General features: G+C 45.8%; 1 protein-coding gene across 1 annotated transcript in view; it reads left to right on the top strand.

The window, feature by feature from the left end:
- Positions 1-439: 439 nt before the first annotated feature.
- Positions 440-16,210, top strand: part of C2H8orf74 (chromosome 2 C8orf74 homolog) — a 29,272-nt gene continuing 13,501 nt past the window's right edge. The window contains exons 1-2 of the mRNA XM_047719880.1: positions 440-525; positions 1,996-2,188. Of these exons, the coding sequence (XP_047575836.1) occupies positions 478-525; positions 1,996-2,188 (241 nt within the window). The 5' untranslated portion in view covers positions 440-477. The remainder of the gene's footprint in view (positions 526-1,995; positions 2,189-16,210) is intronic.

The following is a 16,210-nucleotide window of genomic DNA, read 5'->3' as shown; positions in this document are numbered from 1 at the left end:
GAAGTCAGGATGCAGGAAACTGGGAGTCACAGATACTACTGGCCAGCCAAGAAGAATGAATCTAAAACCAGATCTTGATTGGAGGAAAGTCAATGAAGACATGAAGACAACAACTCCATGAAAACATGGAGACAAATCCTTGACTGTGAAAGGAAGGAGAGAAGTGGGGGGACTTGGGATAAAGGAGATGTAGGAGGGGGGACATTTGTGAGTGTTCACAGGAAAGCATGAGAAAGCTCACCTCCTGTGAAGGAGAGGTTGGACATTGTAGGAAATGGATCAAGACCCCTGAAACAGGTGTGGGGGAATGAAACCCAGAACTCAGTTGGAGAGGAGGGGCCATGAGGAAAGAAGCCTGGAAAAAGCCACCTCAAAGCAGGTCTTCATGACCTCACAAAGCTGGCACACTCACCTCCAGGGTTCCAGAAACTCTGAGTCAGTCCTGGCTAGGTCTCCTAGCAACTGGATGCAGGGGCCATGGCACTCTTAACACCACAGGGAGTAAAAAAAGTCTTCCAATTTCAGGTGAAGAGAAAAGACAGCTTTTAAAAGAGTTTGCTCAGATTGGTAAAATGGTGTGTTGTGTGTGTGAGAAGTGGCCCCTTGATGGTTCTTCCTCAAGGTGTCTACCTTGGACATGACTCCTTTCCTAGCACACCACCTGTGAGCCCCCCAATCAGTTTGTGTCAGCTGGAATGCCAGGCCAAAGTTTTAGCAGCCTTTGGAGCTTGGAGGTTGTTTTCCCAGCCTACAGGAACAGAGCCTGGCTGGAGCAATGGAGGAGACGAGCACAAAGACACTGTACCTCCCTCTACTCTGAGGAGGGCCAGGGAGGTCCCTGGGGCTTGTTACCATGGGATGCCACCTCTCACCAGATAAACTCAGGGCCCTGTGAGCCCTTTGGGCTTGTATGTCAATGTGTGTGGTTGTGTGTGTGTGGTTGTGGGGTGGGGACTGGAGAGGGTTCTTTCTTTAATGCCGGGAGAGGGCAGATTTTGTTGATTTCTCAGAGCCAATTCTGAGGCCAAAAGACATGAGCAAATGGGGATGGCCTTTTGGAGTAATGAGGACCAAGTGCAGGACCTGGAGTTCTCTGCAAGCTCCTTACAGAAAAGGGCTGTCCACAGAGGTGTCTCAGGGCACTGCTCTAGAGATCAGGCAAGAGGACCCCAAGCACAGATCAGCTTCTGACCTGCAGCCATGAGCTGATGGGCAGGCACCAGGTAAAGGCTTTTGGTGGGGTCTCCCTCCCCATCCTGGGGCATGTGCTCTCACCAGCAGCTGGAGATCTCCCAGGGAGCTCTGATTCCCCCAGCCAGAGCTGCAACACTCCCATTTTTGGTGGGTCTCTACTTCATGCTGCACCTTGACTTACCCCGTCTTTAAAAGGCACTTGCTTCTCCTACATCTGTTGACTTTCTACAGGAACCTTTCTGGAAAAGCAAGACAAACTCTCAGGTGAATTGGGTTCTTACAGTTAGGACTCTGATCAAGCTCCCCCCCACCCCAGCACTAGTCTACTAAAATGCCTGAATTTTCACTAAGTAAGACACATTCCTTCTCCTACAGCATAGCCTCACCAAGCCTCTTTGCAGTCATTTACACCTTAGCATAAATTTCATTATCAGATCAATACCTCCAGGACAGCTAGTTGAGAATAGATACAGAGAGAAGTCAAATTTTGTCTTCAGGAAGAGGAGGAGGGACACTAAATCAGGACTTGAAGCCTGCTGGAGGCATACAAGCCTGAAAGCTACAGTGTCTAGCACGAGAACTCTCAGAGGAAGGAGAGGTGTTAGAAAAAAGAACACATTCCCAGAAAGGAGAGGAAAAGCTGTCCAGAAATAAAAGCATAATTCTGCCCAGGCATACCTACATTCCTGGTTACTCTTCGGGATGATGGGGAGCCCTGAAGACCCAGTAGTGTTTTGCTCAATGAGGTTGGCATCTTGATTCCTCAGTCTCACCCACCATCCCTCATATCATGCCCTGCAGAAACCAAAAGGTAGGGAACACCTACGGAGACTGCTGAACTGGGAGGAGTTTGATGAAGTGAGAGACTCCCGCCGAAGCATTCTGCTGGATACCCTCTACGAAAGCATCATCTTTGCCGTAGGCAAAGGCTTCCCATGGGTGGAAGTGACCAAGGTGGTCAAGTTCACAGAAGAGCTGCTCAAGGAAACCAAAGGTATGGGACATCTGGAGCAGGAGTCAGAGAGGCTTTCTGGGGAATAGGGGTCAAAGTCCCCCCACCCACCACCAAGGTCCATAGTCTCAGGAATCCTCTGAGGAACTGGAAGCCCCTTCCTTTCTTCCTCCAACATTTAGTATCCTCACATGCTCATAGATAATATTCCTGTCTAGGTTTCTGGAAAGCAAAGCAAACTGAATGTCCTTCCTGGGTCTTTTCACTCCATCTCTCTGGCTGAAAATTTTGCACTACTCCAAGCTGTTCACATAAAAGTCAGGGTGTTTGTCTCTTGGTCAGTCATTTACACTTTAGTGTGACTCTCATTATCAGATCAATACCACTGGGTCAGCTGGCTGAGAGTAGGCTCAGAGAGGAGTCAGGTTTTATTTTGGGGAAGGGAGTAGGGTCCATGATTCATACCTTCTGTTTGGTTTCATTTTGTTTTTACTTACATAAACATGTGACTCCTCTGTTTAAAACCCTTCACTGATTCCCCATTGCATTCCTGAAGGACAGCAAATTGTTCCACATATCAGGTTTTGGTCTGCTGAATGTCTTGGAGAAATTCTTTACAGGCATCAGCTTGTTGGCAGGGATGGGGTAAAAGCAGTCAAGTGAGTTTAAAGAGGGAGCATCTCTCCCACCACTGCCCTGGCTTCATGAGAAGAGCCATCGCCCCCTGGGACTCTAGTGCACAAGGGAATGTGATCACACCCATCTATCTCTTGGGCTGTGAGCAGCAGATTCATTCATTAAGCAAATATCTGAAACAGCCCCTCTTGGGCCACCATCATTGTAACACTCAGCCAAGAGTCACTAATAAATGCTAAAACCAGTGGCTGAATGCTTGATGAGAAATGGGATATTTACATATTTCCTCCCCACAACATTCTTGCTGATTATAAAGGGGAAAAGAATACTTCTATGTGAGGGAGCCTGGCAGACATCTCCTTCATCAAATGATCCAGTCAACATCATCAGTAAAAGTACACATTGTGAATCATGTTCCACCTGGTAGAATGCAAAAGGAGAACCCAGCATCCTTCAGTGATGGTTCTAGGAAGGACTCAAAACATGATCTAATCACAAGTAAACACTGAATTAGTGGCACTGAACAAAGTCCCTCTCCTGTGAGCTTCAAAAATATTAAGGTCCTGAGAGCCAAGGTAAGACAGAGGAGCTGTTTTAAACTGAAAAGACACAGAGATGTGGCCACTAAACTTGACATGTGGCCTCAGTTTGGGTCTTTACATCAGAGTAAAAAGGATGTAAAGGATGTAAAAAGGGGACAACGGGGAAGATGCAAATGAGGTCTGGAGATTAAGCAATAGTGCTGTGTCAAGGGAAATCTCCTGATTCTGATGAGTGTGGTTATGAATGCCCTGTGTTAGGTAATGTACATGAAAACAATCTGATGATGGGGCATTTTGTGGGCTGCTTATTCTTTAAGTAGTTTGGGGAAAATTTCTTTGTACTATGTTTTTCCAGTTTTATTGAGATATAATTGACATATACCATCGTATAAGTTTAAGGTGTGTGGCATAATGATGTGACATATGAACATATTGCAAAATGATTACCAAAGTAAGGTGAGTTAACATCCATCACCTCACATAGTGACAGTTTTTTTCTTGTGGTGAAAATGTTTAAGATCTACTCTCTTAACACCTTTCAAATATACAACAGAATTATGTTAACTACAGTCACCATGCTGTACATTAATTCCCAGGGCTTAATTATCTTATAATTGGAAGTGTGTACTGTTTGAACACCTTCATCCTTTTTGCCCACCCACCTCTGGCAACCACCAGTCTGTTTCATTTCCATGAGTTCAGTTTTTTTTTTTTTTCTTTTTAATTCCGCTTGTGAGATCATACAGTATTTGTCTTGATACCCTTTTGGTTTATCCACACTGTTGCACAAGGTTCTTTTTTATAGCTGAGTAATATTTTTATGGCTGAAAAATATCATATTTTTTTTTTTTTGGTGCAAAATGTTGGTTTATTAAAGCATAGGGACAGGACCCATGGGCAGGAAGAGCTGCTGCCAAAATATCATATTTTCTTTATCCATTCATCCATTGATGGACTGTAGGTTGTTTACATGTCTTGGCTGTTGTGAATAATGCCGGAGGGAACATGCAGGTACTGATATCAATTCAAGATGGCGATTTTTTTAAGGACTTTATTTATTTTTTTATTTGACAGAGAGAGACAGTGAGAGCAGGAACACAACCAAGGGGAGTGGGAGAAGGAGAAGCAGGCTTCCCGCTGAGCAGGGAGCCCAGTGTGGGGCTCAATCCCAGGACCTTGGGATCATGACGGGAGCCGAAGGCAGACACTTTACGACTGAGCCACTCAGGCGCCCGCCCCCAAGATAGCAATATCACTTCCTTTGCATATATGCCCAGAAGTGGTTCATATGGCAATTCTATTTTTAATTTTTGGAAGAACCTCCACACTGTTTTCCACAGTAGCTGCACCAGTTTTCATTCCCACCAATAGTGCATGAGGGTTCCCTTTTCTCCACATCCTCACCAACTTTATTTCTTGTCTTTTTGATACTGGCATTCTAACATGTGTGAGGAGGTATCTCACTGTGGTTTTGATTTGCATTTCCCTGGTGATGAGTGATATAGAAGTTGTTTTCATGGACATATCGGGCATTTGAATATCTTCTCTGGGAAAATGCCTATTTAGGTCCATTATCCATTTGATTAGATTATATGGGGTTTTGCTATTGAGTTGTATGAGTTCACTGTATTAACACCTATCAGATATGTGTTCTGCAAATATTTTCTCCTATTTCATAAGATGCCTTTTCATTTTCTTGATAATTACTTTCGCTGTGCAGAAGCTTTTTACTCTGATGTAGACACACTTGTTTATTTTTGCTTTTGTTGCTTATACTTTAGGTGTTATATCCAAAAAAAAAAAAAAATCATGGTAATGACCCATGTCAAGGAGGTTTCCTCCTGTTTTCTTGCAGGAGCTTTATGGCTTCAGTTATGCTATTTTTTAGTAGACTATTTCTTAGCACAGCTTTGGGCTCACTGCAAAATAGAGCAGAAAGTATAGAGATTTCCCACAGAAACCCCGTCCCACATATGCACAGCCACCCCACTGTCAATGTACCCCATCAGAGTGGAAGATTTATTACAACTGATGAATCTACCTTGACAGATCATTATCAGCCAAAGTTCGTAGTTTATATTAGGGTTCATCCTTGGTTTTGTGCAGTCTATGGATTTCAGTTAATGTATAGAGACATGTATTCACCATGAAAGTATCACACAGAGTAATTTCACTGCCCTAGAAATCTTCTGTGGTCCATCTATTAATTCCTCCTTCTCTGCCAATCCCTGGCAACCACAGTTTTTTTTACCATCTCCATACTCTTGCCTTTTCCAGTTAAAAGTCATAGTCTTTTCATATTGCATTCTTTCACTTAGTAACATACATTTAAGTATCCTTCGTGTCTTTACATGATTTGATAGCTCATTTCTTCTTAGGATTGAATAATATTCCATTGTCTGGATGCACCCAGGTTTATGCATCCATTCAATCTACTGAAGGACTTCTTGATTGCTCACGGATTTTGACAATTTAGAGCTGCAATAAATATCTGTGTGCAGGTTTTTATGTGGACATAAGTTTTCAACTCCTTTGGGTAAATAACAAGGAATGAGACTGCTTGATTGTAAGGTAGGAATGTGTTTAGTGTTGCTGGAGACTGCCAAACTGTCTTCCAGAGTAGCTATGCCATTTTGCATTCCCACCAGCAATGAATGAAAATTCCTACTGCCCCACATCCTCACCAGTATTTGGTAGTAAGTGTCCGTTTTCTCACCTTCAGCCATTCTAATAACTGTGTAGTGATATCTTGCATGTTCCTGAAGACATATAATAATGATCACCTTTTCGTATGCTTGTTTGACATCTAGATAGATAGACAGATCCATATATAACTTCTTTGATGAAGTGTCTATTAAGTTTTTTACCCATTTTTCAAGCAGGGTGTTTTCTTTTTGTTGAATTTCTAAAGTTCTTGGTCTGTGTTAGATAACAGTCCTTTATCAGGTATGTCTTTTGCAAATATTTTCTCCCAGTCTGTGGCTTGTCTTATTTTTCTTGACAATGTCTTTTGCAGAAAATTTAAATTTTAAAGAAGTCCAAATTACCAGCTCTTCTTTCATAGACTATGTCTTTGTGTTGTATCTATAATAGTCATCACCAAACCCAAGATCATCTACGTTTTTTATATATGTTATCTTCTAGAGGTTTAATAGTACTATATTTTAGATTTAGACCTATGATCCATTTTGAGTTAATTATTGGGAAAGGTATGAGATCTGTATCTAGATTCCATTTTTATACATGTGGATGTCCAGTTGTTCCAGCACTATTTGTTGAAAAGATTATCTTGGCTCCATCATATTGCCTTTGCTCCTCTGTTAAATATCAGTCACATATATTTGTGTGGGTCTGTTTCTGGGATCTCTCTTGTGTCTGCCCTGTTCGTCTATTCTTTTGCCGATACCATACTGCCTTGATTATATACTCTTTTTGAAACTTTTCTGTATTTCTTTATTTTGAAATTTTTTTCAGTATAATATTTTTAAAAAGATTTTATTTATTTATTTGACAGAGAGAGAGAGATATCACAAGTAGGCAAAGAGGCAGGCGGGGGGGGGGGGGAAGCAGGCTTTCTGCCGAGCAGAGAGCCCAATGTGGGGCTCAATCCCAGGGCCCTGAGATCATGACCTGAGCCGAAGGCAGAGGCTTTAACCCACTGAGCCACCCAGGTGACCCTCAGTATAATATTTTTTTAACATGTGGCATATTTGAGGTCCTCTGCTGGACTTCTGTCCAAGGCCTCCAACCACTGCCAAGCAAATAGGACACAAGACACCCTGTCCTTCATACATGATATCCCCATTCCTTATGTGCCCAGAGTTCACCCACCAGTCCCAGCAACAGTAACTCTATGTCCCTCCTTAATCTTACTTTTCACCAGCTCCTTGTCCACCACTGTTTCTAACCCACCTCCATCTCTTGACCAACCCACAGTTTTCAAATCTCGTACTGCATCTTTTCACTGAACAGCATGGTGATTTTGTTCAGACACAAATAAAATCCCATCACTCCTCCGTTTCAAGCTATTTAGGGGCTGGCACTGAATCACACATCTTATATGCACGTGGATTAGACTTTTTATTAAACTGCTCATGTACCCTTCCTTACCTTCTCTCCTCCAAACCAGTGATCCCGGTCTGAAGGCTTAAGCCAGACATGGCCCTGCTTCTGGGCTGACTTCAGAGATCCTTGGTAACTGTATCCCACCCAACCCCCCACTCAGCCCTCATCCCTGCAGCCTTCCTGGTATCCCTCTTGGTCCTGTTCCCTGCTGCTCACAGCAGTGCACAGGTATCAGAGTTCAAGCCTGTCAGCTGAGCTCTGTAGTGGCTCATGGCCAGAACAAACACTGACGAGCAGGAAGAAGAATGTCAGCCCCAAGCAGGTGGGAACTCGGGCTCTTTCAAGTTTCCATCAGAGACTTCCATAAGCTGAGTCTGTGAAAGTCAGTCAATGATGATGCAAACCAAACTTCAGACTTGGTAGATTAGCTCATACTGGTGCTTTCAGCATTTCTGGTTATTGCATAACTTGCCAGCACAGCCTAGCTATGCCTTGTGGATTTCTAAAACCGTGCAGTTGGAAGGACATTTGGTGATCCAGGAACTTAATTCCCTCTACTGCGGGGAGCCCCTTCAACCAGCCAACAAGGTTCTTCCAGCCTCTGCCGACACCCTCCAAGCTATAGGGTGCTCTCTCCTTTTGAAACAATTCATTCTATTGTACAACCACTCCTCTTATTTGGAAGTTCCTCTTTATATTTAGCTACATCTGTCTTCTGCACCTTTTACTCAAATGATCAAAGTCTGTCCTCTAGAACCAGAATGCAGGACCGGCAGATATTTCATTTGCTTTATAAAATGTGACTATCATGTCTTTACGTTTAGACTAGAAATCCCCAGTCACTTTTGTCTTTCTTAATATGAAATCATTTCCATAGACCCTTTCCCCCTAACTCCCCACCACTGCCATCTTCTTTCCTGCCCTTCGCAGGGCATACTTGTGATTGCCAATATTGTTCTTAAAATATATCATCCAAATCCAAACACAAAACAGCCTGCAATTTGATCAGTGAAGTGATTAGGGATTTTATCGCCTCCTCTGTCCTGGTGATGATGCTCCTGTTTATATAGCCTATGGGTAAGTTTACTTAATCAACATCAAAGTCACATTGATTTATATAGGGCAGGCAGTCCCACATGGGAACCACTTTTCCCATCCTGCCCTTGTGCAATGGCAATTTTGATTATTCATGCAAGACTTCACAATTATTCCCGCTGATTCCATCTTGTCAGTGTTGGCCATCTTTCCTTCCTCCTGACATCTTCTAAATCTTGATCCTGGGCTCTCCAGTTTATGAGTTCTTTCTCTTACCTTTAAATTATCCCCAAATTTGAGAAACATGGTTGGTACAAACACAGAATAGAAACAAGCTCTTGGGTGGGCCTCTCATGCCTGAAATTTGACTCACTGAAATCAGAATCCATCAGAAGGCTCAGCACCCAAAGGGAACATTCCAATCTTATGTCAGTCCCTTACTGGATATATGGTCCTTGGCAAGTCACATCACCTCCAAGCCTCTGGTTACAGATCTAGAAAATGGGAAAAGCAAGAATACCCACTTCCTGGGATTGTTTTAAGGATTAAATGAGGTTATATACATAAAGCTCATAATGTGAATTTGGTGCCTAGTAAGGACTCAGTGAGAGTTAGCCATTATTCTTAGGAGGGGACCATAGGGACAAAGACAGAAGACTTGAGAGAATGATGTGATTCAGAGATGGCATGATCAGAAATGGCTGCATGCACTTGGATGCAGCACCCAGGACAGATCAGCCTCCACAGGTTCAGAAGCAGCATCAGCTTCCTCCCGAGGGCAGCAGAGATCATCTGAGGCCCTTTCTCCTCAGACGCCAGCACTAACGCAGCTGACCCTGCATCACAGGGAGTGGGGCAGGACAATGGGCTGAGTGCAAAGGGGCTGGCACTTCAGCCAGAGGCAGTCCAAGGAAGTAAAGGAAACTGGCAGACTTGTTTGGGAAGTGGGGAGGCGAGAAAGAGGCAGGCAAGACTGTTCCCAGCTCCGCTCACAGGTAACAGACTCATTGTTTGAGCTGACTCTTGGGAGTAATACCACGTGCTGGCTGTGATTTGCAGGGAGTGACAGTGGGTTGTGGTGGGAGCACCCATGGATATGGAGCCACTCTAGAACCAGGCGTCCTGAGCTAGGTCCTGCTCATTTTAGGTCCCCCATGGTGCCATTCAGGATGATGCCTGTTGCTCCTGAGGATGGTCAGGCTGGCCCAGATGACCTCCGTGCCATACCCACACAGCTTCTCGGAAATCCAGTACAGGGACACTTGCAAGAGCATGAACAAGCTCATCAGTTCTCCCGAGATAGGGGATAGAATTTCAGCTGAAGCTTCCTTCTTCCATGGGAGTGTCCTCCTCATTTTATAGTCAACACCAGTCTCAAGCTGGACTGGTCTTCAACATTCCTGGTGCCCTGGTTCAAGTCCTGGTTCTGCCATTTCCTTGCTGTGTGACCCTGTGAGGATCCCTTAACCTCTCTCTGCTTCAGATGACTGTAGGGACAAGAGGAGGACAGGAATCTCACCAACTTCATGGGATCCTTGCAAGGATTAGATGAGTTCATTTATGTAAAACACTTGGAACAGTGACCGGTACAAGGAAGCCCTGTGAATGTGCAGTTGGTTAGCCATTATTATTATAATACCCATTCCTCAGGGATTTCAGGCACTCCCATGGGGTCTGTTGTCCATCCAGAAGTGTAGGTCTTACCACTGCAGCAGGAAGCAACCCTATAGCACTGTTCATTGAACGTACCTGGTTTGCTCCTCTTGGCTTTGTTCCCAAAACCCCTGTCTTTGCTTACTTAGCTCTGTTCCCACTCAACCCAATTCCCAACCCGACCTTAATCTATTCTTTCTCTACCGCCTGGTGTTGTTTGAGCCACACTACCCAGGTCTAGACCACATTCTCTAAGGAGTTGGTCCATGTACCCTTTGCTCCTTCTTGTGCTTACCAGCTCTGGGTAGATTCCCCTCCTAATCCAGGACACAATGCCAGTGGGGGCCAACTGAGCCAATGTCCAGGTGGACAAAGGGGGACACGACATCAGCCCCATCTGCTGGAGGGTGTTTCCAAATGTTCTCTCTGTTCAACCTGCCCCAGCCGAGGCCCTGTGCATCACCTCTGAGATGCCCCTTGTGCTGATCTTAGAGCCCAGGGCCTCTCACACTCCCACACCCTATTCCATCCCCTCACTCTCCAGGTCCCCAGACTTTGCCACCCAGAGCCAGTCTCAGACCCTCCCACATCAGGCCCAAGTTTGGCCTCCTCTCTCCTAGCCATGGCCACACCTTCCCAAGGTCCTCAACACTTCATAACTGGATTTCTGCAGCTGTATCCTCTCTGGGCACGCACATGCATGCAATCATCCCCGCCACTGCCACCAGCAGTGGCTGCCTCATTCTTCTCAAACCCTGTGTCCATGGAGGTATCCTCCTTCTTTATCTATTCAGATCTAAACTCTTCCCCCAAAGAGCCATGGTTAGACAGCAAGAAAGGCTAGACCCTGAGGAGGCTGGATCTCCTGGAGAGGGGTCTATACCCACTTCACTTTTCTCCCTCTATCTGTGCCCCCATGCCAAATGCAGCATGTGGCACACAGTAGGTGCTACCTGAAAAAAATTAATTAACCAACCATTGGTACCCCTGGAGATGATATTTCCTGTAGGCAGAGAGGAGGTTAGGGTGCTTGACTTGTCCAGGGTGACTGTCTTGAGTGTTGTGTGTCCAGGTGATGTCAGGGGGATTAGCACTAAACTCCGCAGTCAGAAGATTTGGGTTGAAATTCCACCTCCACCACTTATTACTGTGTAACCTTGGAAAGTTACTGTACCTGTCTGTACCTTCATTTCCTCAGCTCTAAAATGAGGGTCATAATAGTTCTAACTCCTAGTGTAGTTGGGAAGATTAAATGAGACAGGGCCTGCTAGATGTATAGCACAGTGACAGGCACATAGTAAATGCTCAATAAATGTTAACTCCCATGTGCCCATGACACACAGGCGGGAGATGGAATGAACAGAAGGTGCTGGCTGTCCAGGACTAGAAGCTGCTGCTTGACATCCCTCAGAGGGCTTACTGTCTGCAAAATTTCTTGTCTTCCCCTCACCTTGCAAGCAGGACTGCAGATGTATTCCAGTCACAGGCCAGCAGAATGGAGGTCCAGACAACCTCAAGCCCAGTGCCTAATGGAGCCACCCCACACCCATGACCTGCCCTTGGGCACACGTGTGAAGAAGTGCCACTGCCCAAAAGCATAAGGGGGAAGGCATCTGTTCACTACCCTTGTTAGGGGATCCAAGCAGCAAGGGACAGGAAGAGCTGTCAAGACAGCAGGTCAGGTCCGGAAAGAGTTGTAGTGCTTCCCATCTCACATCCCACCCTGCCCCTGCTCAGGGATCTACGTCCCACCCATCACAGGTGGAGAGGTGCAGGATGCAGACTGTGGGGTCCCCCTGGCTGGCCAGCTCACATGCAAGCTTCTGTTTCGACTAATGTCCACAGGAGACTGTCACTCTTCTCAGAAGGGAACTTCTCCAGGGATTTCTTGTTGTTGTTGTTGTTGTTGTTGTTAATTTGAGGCTAAGGATGGTTGAATTCTGTTTGCATACTAGATAACAAATCTGGCTGATAGTATTTAAGGAAGCTCATGTTTGTACAACAGTGATTCAAAGCTTTGACAGGACAGCTGCCAGCCTGGCTTATTTCCTGGCCCATTCGGGCCTTGCTACCAGGAGGGAAAGAGCTGCCCTTTATTCAAAAGCACAAGCTGATTCTGTCCTGGCAAATGTCTCACCAGGATGATCCAGTCTCAACCCCAGGCCAAAAGAGAGAGTCCTGTGGACCTCACCTCCACTGCCAGCCTACAGGAAGCCCTGGGCAGATCCCATCCTGCTGTCTCCATGGGCCTGGAGGGAAGTCACCGGGCCCAGCACAGAGAAACAACAAGCTGCTGCTCTGTCTTAATGGGAAGAAATCGCAGGAAGTGGGCATATTTTGCACACCCTGTTGAGTCTCTGGGAAAGGAGAAGAGAGAGGTATTGGGGCATATCGGAACCCTTGAGGTGTCCAACTTTGCATCTGGGAGTGGCAGAGATTTGGGGTACCCAGAAGGCCCATACATCCTATCTTTGACTGACGCATTGCAGCAGGTGAGGGGTGAGGGGAACAGCCTATCTTGCCTCAGACTTCACCCTCTGATGCTTTCCTTACACATCTGGGCTAGAAGAACCTCTTTCCTTCTGGTTTGGCCCCATTTCCTGGGGCTTTGAGGAAGTGGGCCTTGATGATAAGTTGGTGGAAGCATGAGATAGGCCGGTGAGTGCTCAGTCAGTCATAGCCCCCTGTTGGTAGTTCCATCCATGGCCACTCCTGATTCTCCAGGAAATGTCATCTTGGCAGACATAGGATTGAAGGCAGCCATACCACTTGTCTCCAGAAACCTGGGGCTAGCAGGAGGCATTATTTCCCCAAGGTAACCTATGCAAGCACTTCCTACCAGAACACTTATGGCCTTGCCCAGGGTCTACACCACCAGCCCCCTGAGTACCCCAACCCATGTCAGGGAGCCTCCAGTGATTCAGGACTAGCACAAGCTGAGAAAAAATGCACTTTCACTCGACTTGGAAAGTAGCTTGTCCAGCAGCCTTCTCCAGGGTGGCCTGAACCCCATGTCTCTCCCATTAGACCTGGAGGAGGAGCCTTTGGTGACAACTTATTTGTTGCTGGAGAGTGGAAGCTTCCACAAAGGCCATTGATTGAAATCTTGAGAGAGCATTTCTTGGGACAAATGGGCAATTGCCCTTTCAGAGCTACCTCCGTGAGTCTGTCAGTCTGCTGGGGCTGTCATAACAAAGTACCACAGACTGGGCAGTTTCAACAACAGACATTTATTGTCTCCCAATTCTGGAGGCAGGAAGTCGAGATCGAGGTATTGGCAGGGTTGGTTTCTTCTGAGGCCTCTCTGAGGCCTCTCTCCTTGGCTTTTAGATGGTCACCTTCTCCCTGTGCGTATCACATGACCTTTCCTGTGTGTGTGTGTGTGTGTGTGTGTGTGTGTGTGTGTGTGTGTCCTAATGTCCTATTTTCACAAGGACACCAGTCATATTGAATTAGGGCTATCCACATGACGTCATTTAACCTGAATTATCTCTTTCAAAGATTCTATTTCCAAGTTCAATCCTGTCTAGAGGCACAGGGGTTAGGATTTCAACATATGAATTACGGGGGACATGCTGTTAATTCAGCCCATACACTAAGGTCACAGCTCTCGTGAGACTGTTAGGCCAGAAATCAAGACTGTGCCATAGAAACCTCCCCCAGCCTTCCCTGAGGGACATACACCCTGCAGAGGGAAGAACAGTGAGGACTCTATGATCCTGGCATTTTCCCATGTAACATCTATAAGCCTCACTGTGATCTTGCATCACAGACATCATTTTAATGATGAGGAATTGAGGCCCGAAGAGTTGAAATAACTTGGCCCAGGTCACACCTCCAGTAGATGGAGTTGGGATTTGAATCCAGGTCCGTCTGACAGCAGAGCACATGTCCTGCCATGTGACCTTCCATCTTGACTGAAGGGATCTGTACATGGGCTACATGAGAGTCTAAGAAGCATGAAACCCGGGAGAGCACCCCATGGTAAGTGGAATGAGACTGCTGGCATGCAGGAAGAGCTGAGCACCTGGAAGAACAAGGTGTGGAACACCTGGGGGTGGGGCTCCTAACTGGGTCACCTGGAGTTACAGCATGTGACTGGGATCCTGCCCCTCAGTAGGATGGCTCCAAGGTGGTGGGTGGTGCAGGCCCAGCTAAGAAGAGGAGCTATGTCCTTTGGCTAATGTGTTCTGGCCCATATGTGACACCTGTGCGTGGGCGGGTCGTACTGGTGCCCTCAAACCTGACCTCTGGCCCTTTGGAGTGAGCTCATGCTCTACCTCTAACTTCCCATGTCCTTCCCTAGCCAGCTGGACATCAGCGGGGACAAGGCCTGGGGATGGAATAGCCTGTTTTTAGTCTAGGTACAGTTCCGTGTCCCTGAGGCCATGGGATTACTTAGTCATTTTCAACTCAGGGATGATGACAACAAGGATGATGATGAAGATTCAAAGTCAGGATTCCCTTCACTAAACTTGGGACAGCTGCAGGGCTTGGCCCACAGTGCCCTTAGATGTGGCTGTAAGACTGTCAGCTCAATCAAAAAGGAACCCAAGAGATCACCTGACTTCAGCCGCACCAACACCACCACACACACATTATTCAAAAATCCTCTCACCAGCCAAAAACCTCCTCACTCCTCAAGTCTAGACTGCTCCTTTAATAAAGCTCTTGCTTCTAGAATGTTCCTCCTGCTGCTGAATTGAAATGGGTTGCTTTGAACCTTCTGCCTGAAGACTTCTGTTCGTCCTCCAAAGCCTCCTCCCTGAATCAGTCCAATCCACCCCTCACACAGCCATTCTCCAGCAAACATTGCCAGGGCACTGTGTGAGGGGATGGAGCCTTCCTTATGTGCTGAGCTCTCCTCATAGATCATCCCTTTAATGTTCACAGCAATTGTAGATGGGTGGCTACTCTGTACCCATTTCAAAATGAGGCAGCTGAGGTTCAGAGAGGTTAGGTAACTTACAAATTATCACACAGTAAAGGGCAGAACCATCACTAACCTTGAGATCTTCTGGCCCCAGATTCTGTTCTTCCTGCCAAAGTTCTTCAGCATTAAGCTTGCAAACTTCTTATACAGACTCCTAACTATAGAAAACAAACTCATGGTTATCGGTGGGGAGGTAGGTGGGGTTTGGATAAAATAGGGGACGGGGATTAAGGAGGGCACTTGTGATGAGCACTGAGCACTGGGTGATATATAGAAGTGTTGATTCAATATATTGCACACCTGAAACTAATATAACAACCTATGTTAACTAACTAGAATTTAAATAAAAACTTAAAAATAAAAAACCTTCCTTTTTAATGAAAAAAGTCAACTTCTTGAGGAATGGGGGTGAGGAACAGTGAGGGGGTGCCTGTGCTAAGCAGATGAGGTTGGGGGACCACCTGTGGCAAAGAGGAGTTCTGACAAAAGCCCATGACAACCTAAAATACTTGGCTCTGTATTTGCCCTTTGATCCCAGGAGAGTGAACCATGAGGAAATAGTTACAAGGTCAACAAAGTCTTTCTAATCCTGCTGTTGGGGTAGTTTTTTTCTGTAATGTGACTATTGTTTTATCTTAAAAACAAAAGCAAAGCACCTATTAGGCAGGAGAATAGTAGGGAGGTTCCTCAAAAAATTAAACATAGTATTGCCATGTGACCTAGCAATGCCATTTCTGGGTCTAACCCCACCCCCCACTCAAAGAACTGAAAACAGGGACTTGAACAGATATGTGTCCTCCCATGTTCATGGCAGCTTTGTTCACAATGGCCAAAAGGCAGAAGCAACCCATCCATATGGATTTACATGTCCGTCAGCATGTGAATGGATAAACAAAATGGAATGCATACATAAAATGAAATGTCACTTGGCCTGACAAAGGGAGGAAATTCTAGATAACTTTTTTTTTTAAGATTTTATTTATTTATTTGACAGACAGAGATCACAAGTAGGCTGAGAGGCAGGCACAGAGAGAGGAGGAAGCAGGCTCCCTGCTGAGCAGAGAGCCCTATGCGGGGCTTGATGCGGGGCTCGATCCCAGGACCCTAGGATCATGACCTGAGCCGAAGGCAGAGGCTTTAACCTACTGAGCCACCCAGGCACCCCGAAATTCTAGATAACTTTTGAGGACATTATGCTAA

This window comes from Lutra lutra, chromosome 2 (assembly GCF_902655055.1).
Source record: "Lutra lutra chromosome 2, mLutLut1.2, whole genome shotgun sequence".
NCBI classification, from domain to species: domain Eukaryota; kingdom Metazoa; phylum Chordata; class Mammalia; order Carnivora; family Mustelidae; genus Lutra; species Lutra lutra.
Note: the sequence above shows the minus strand (reverse complement) of the source record. Positions and strands in the feature narration are given on the sequence as shown.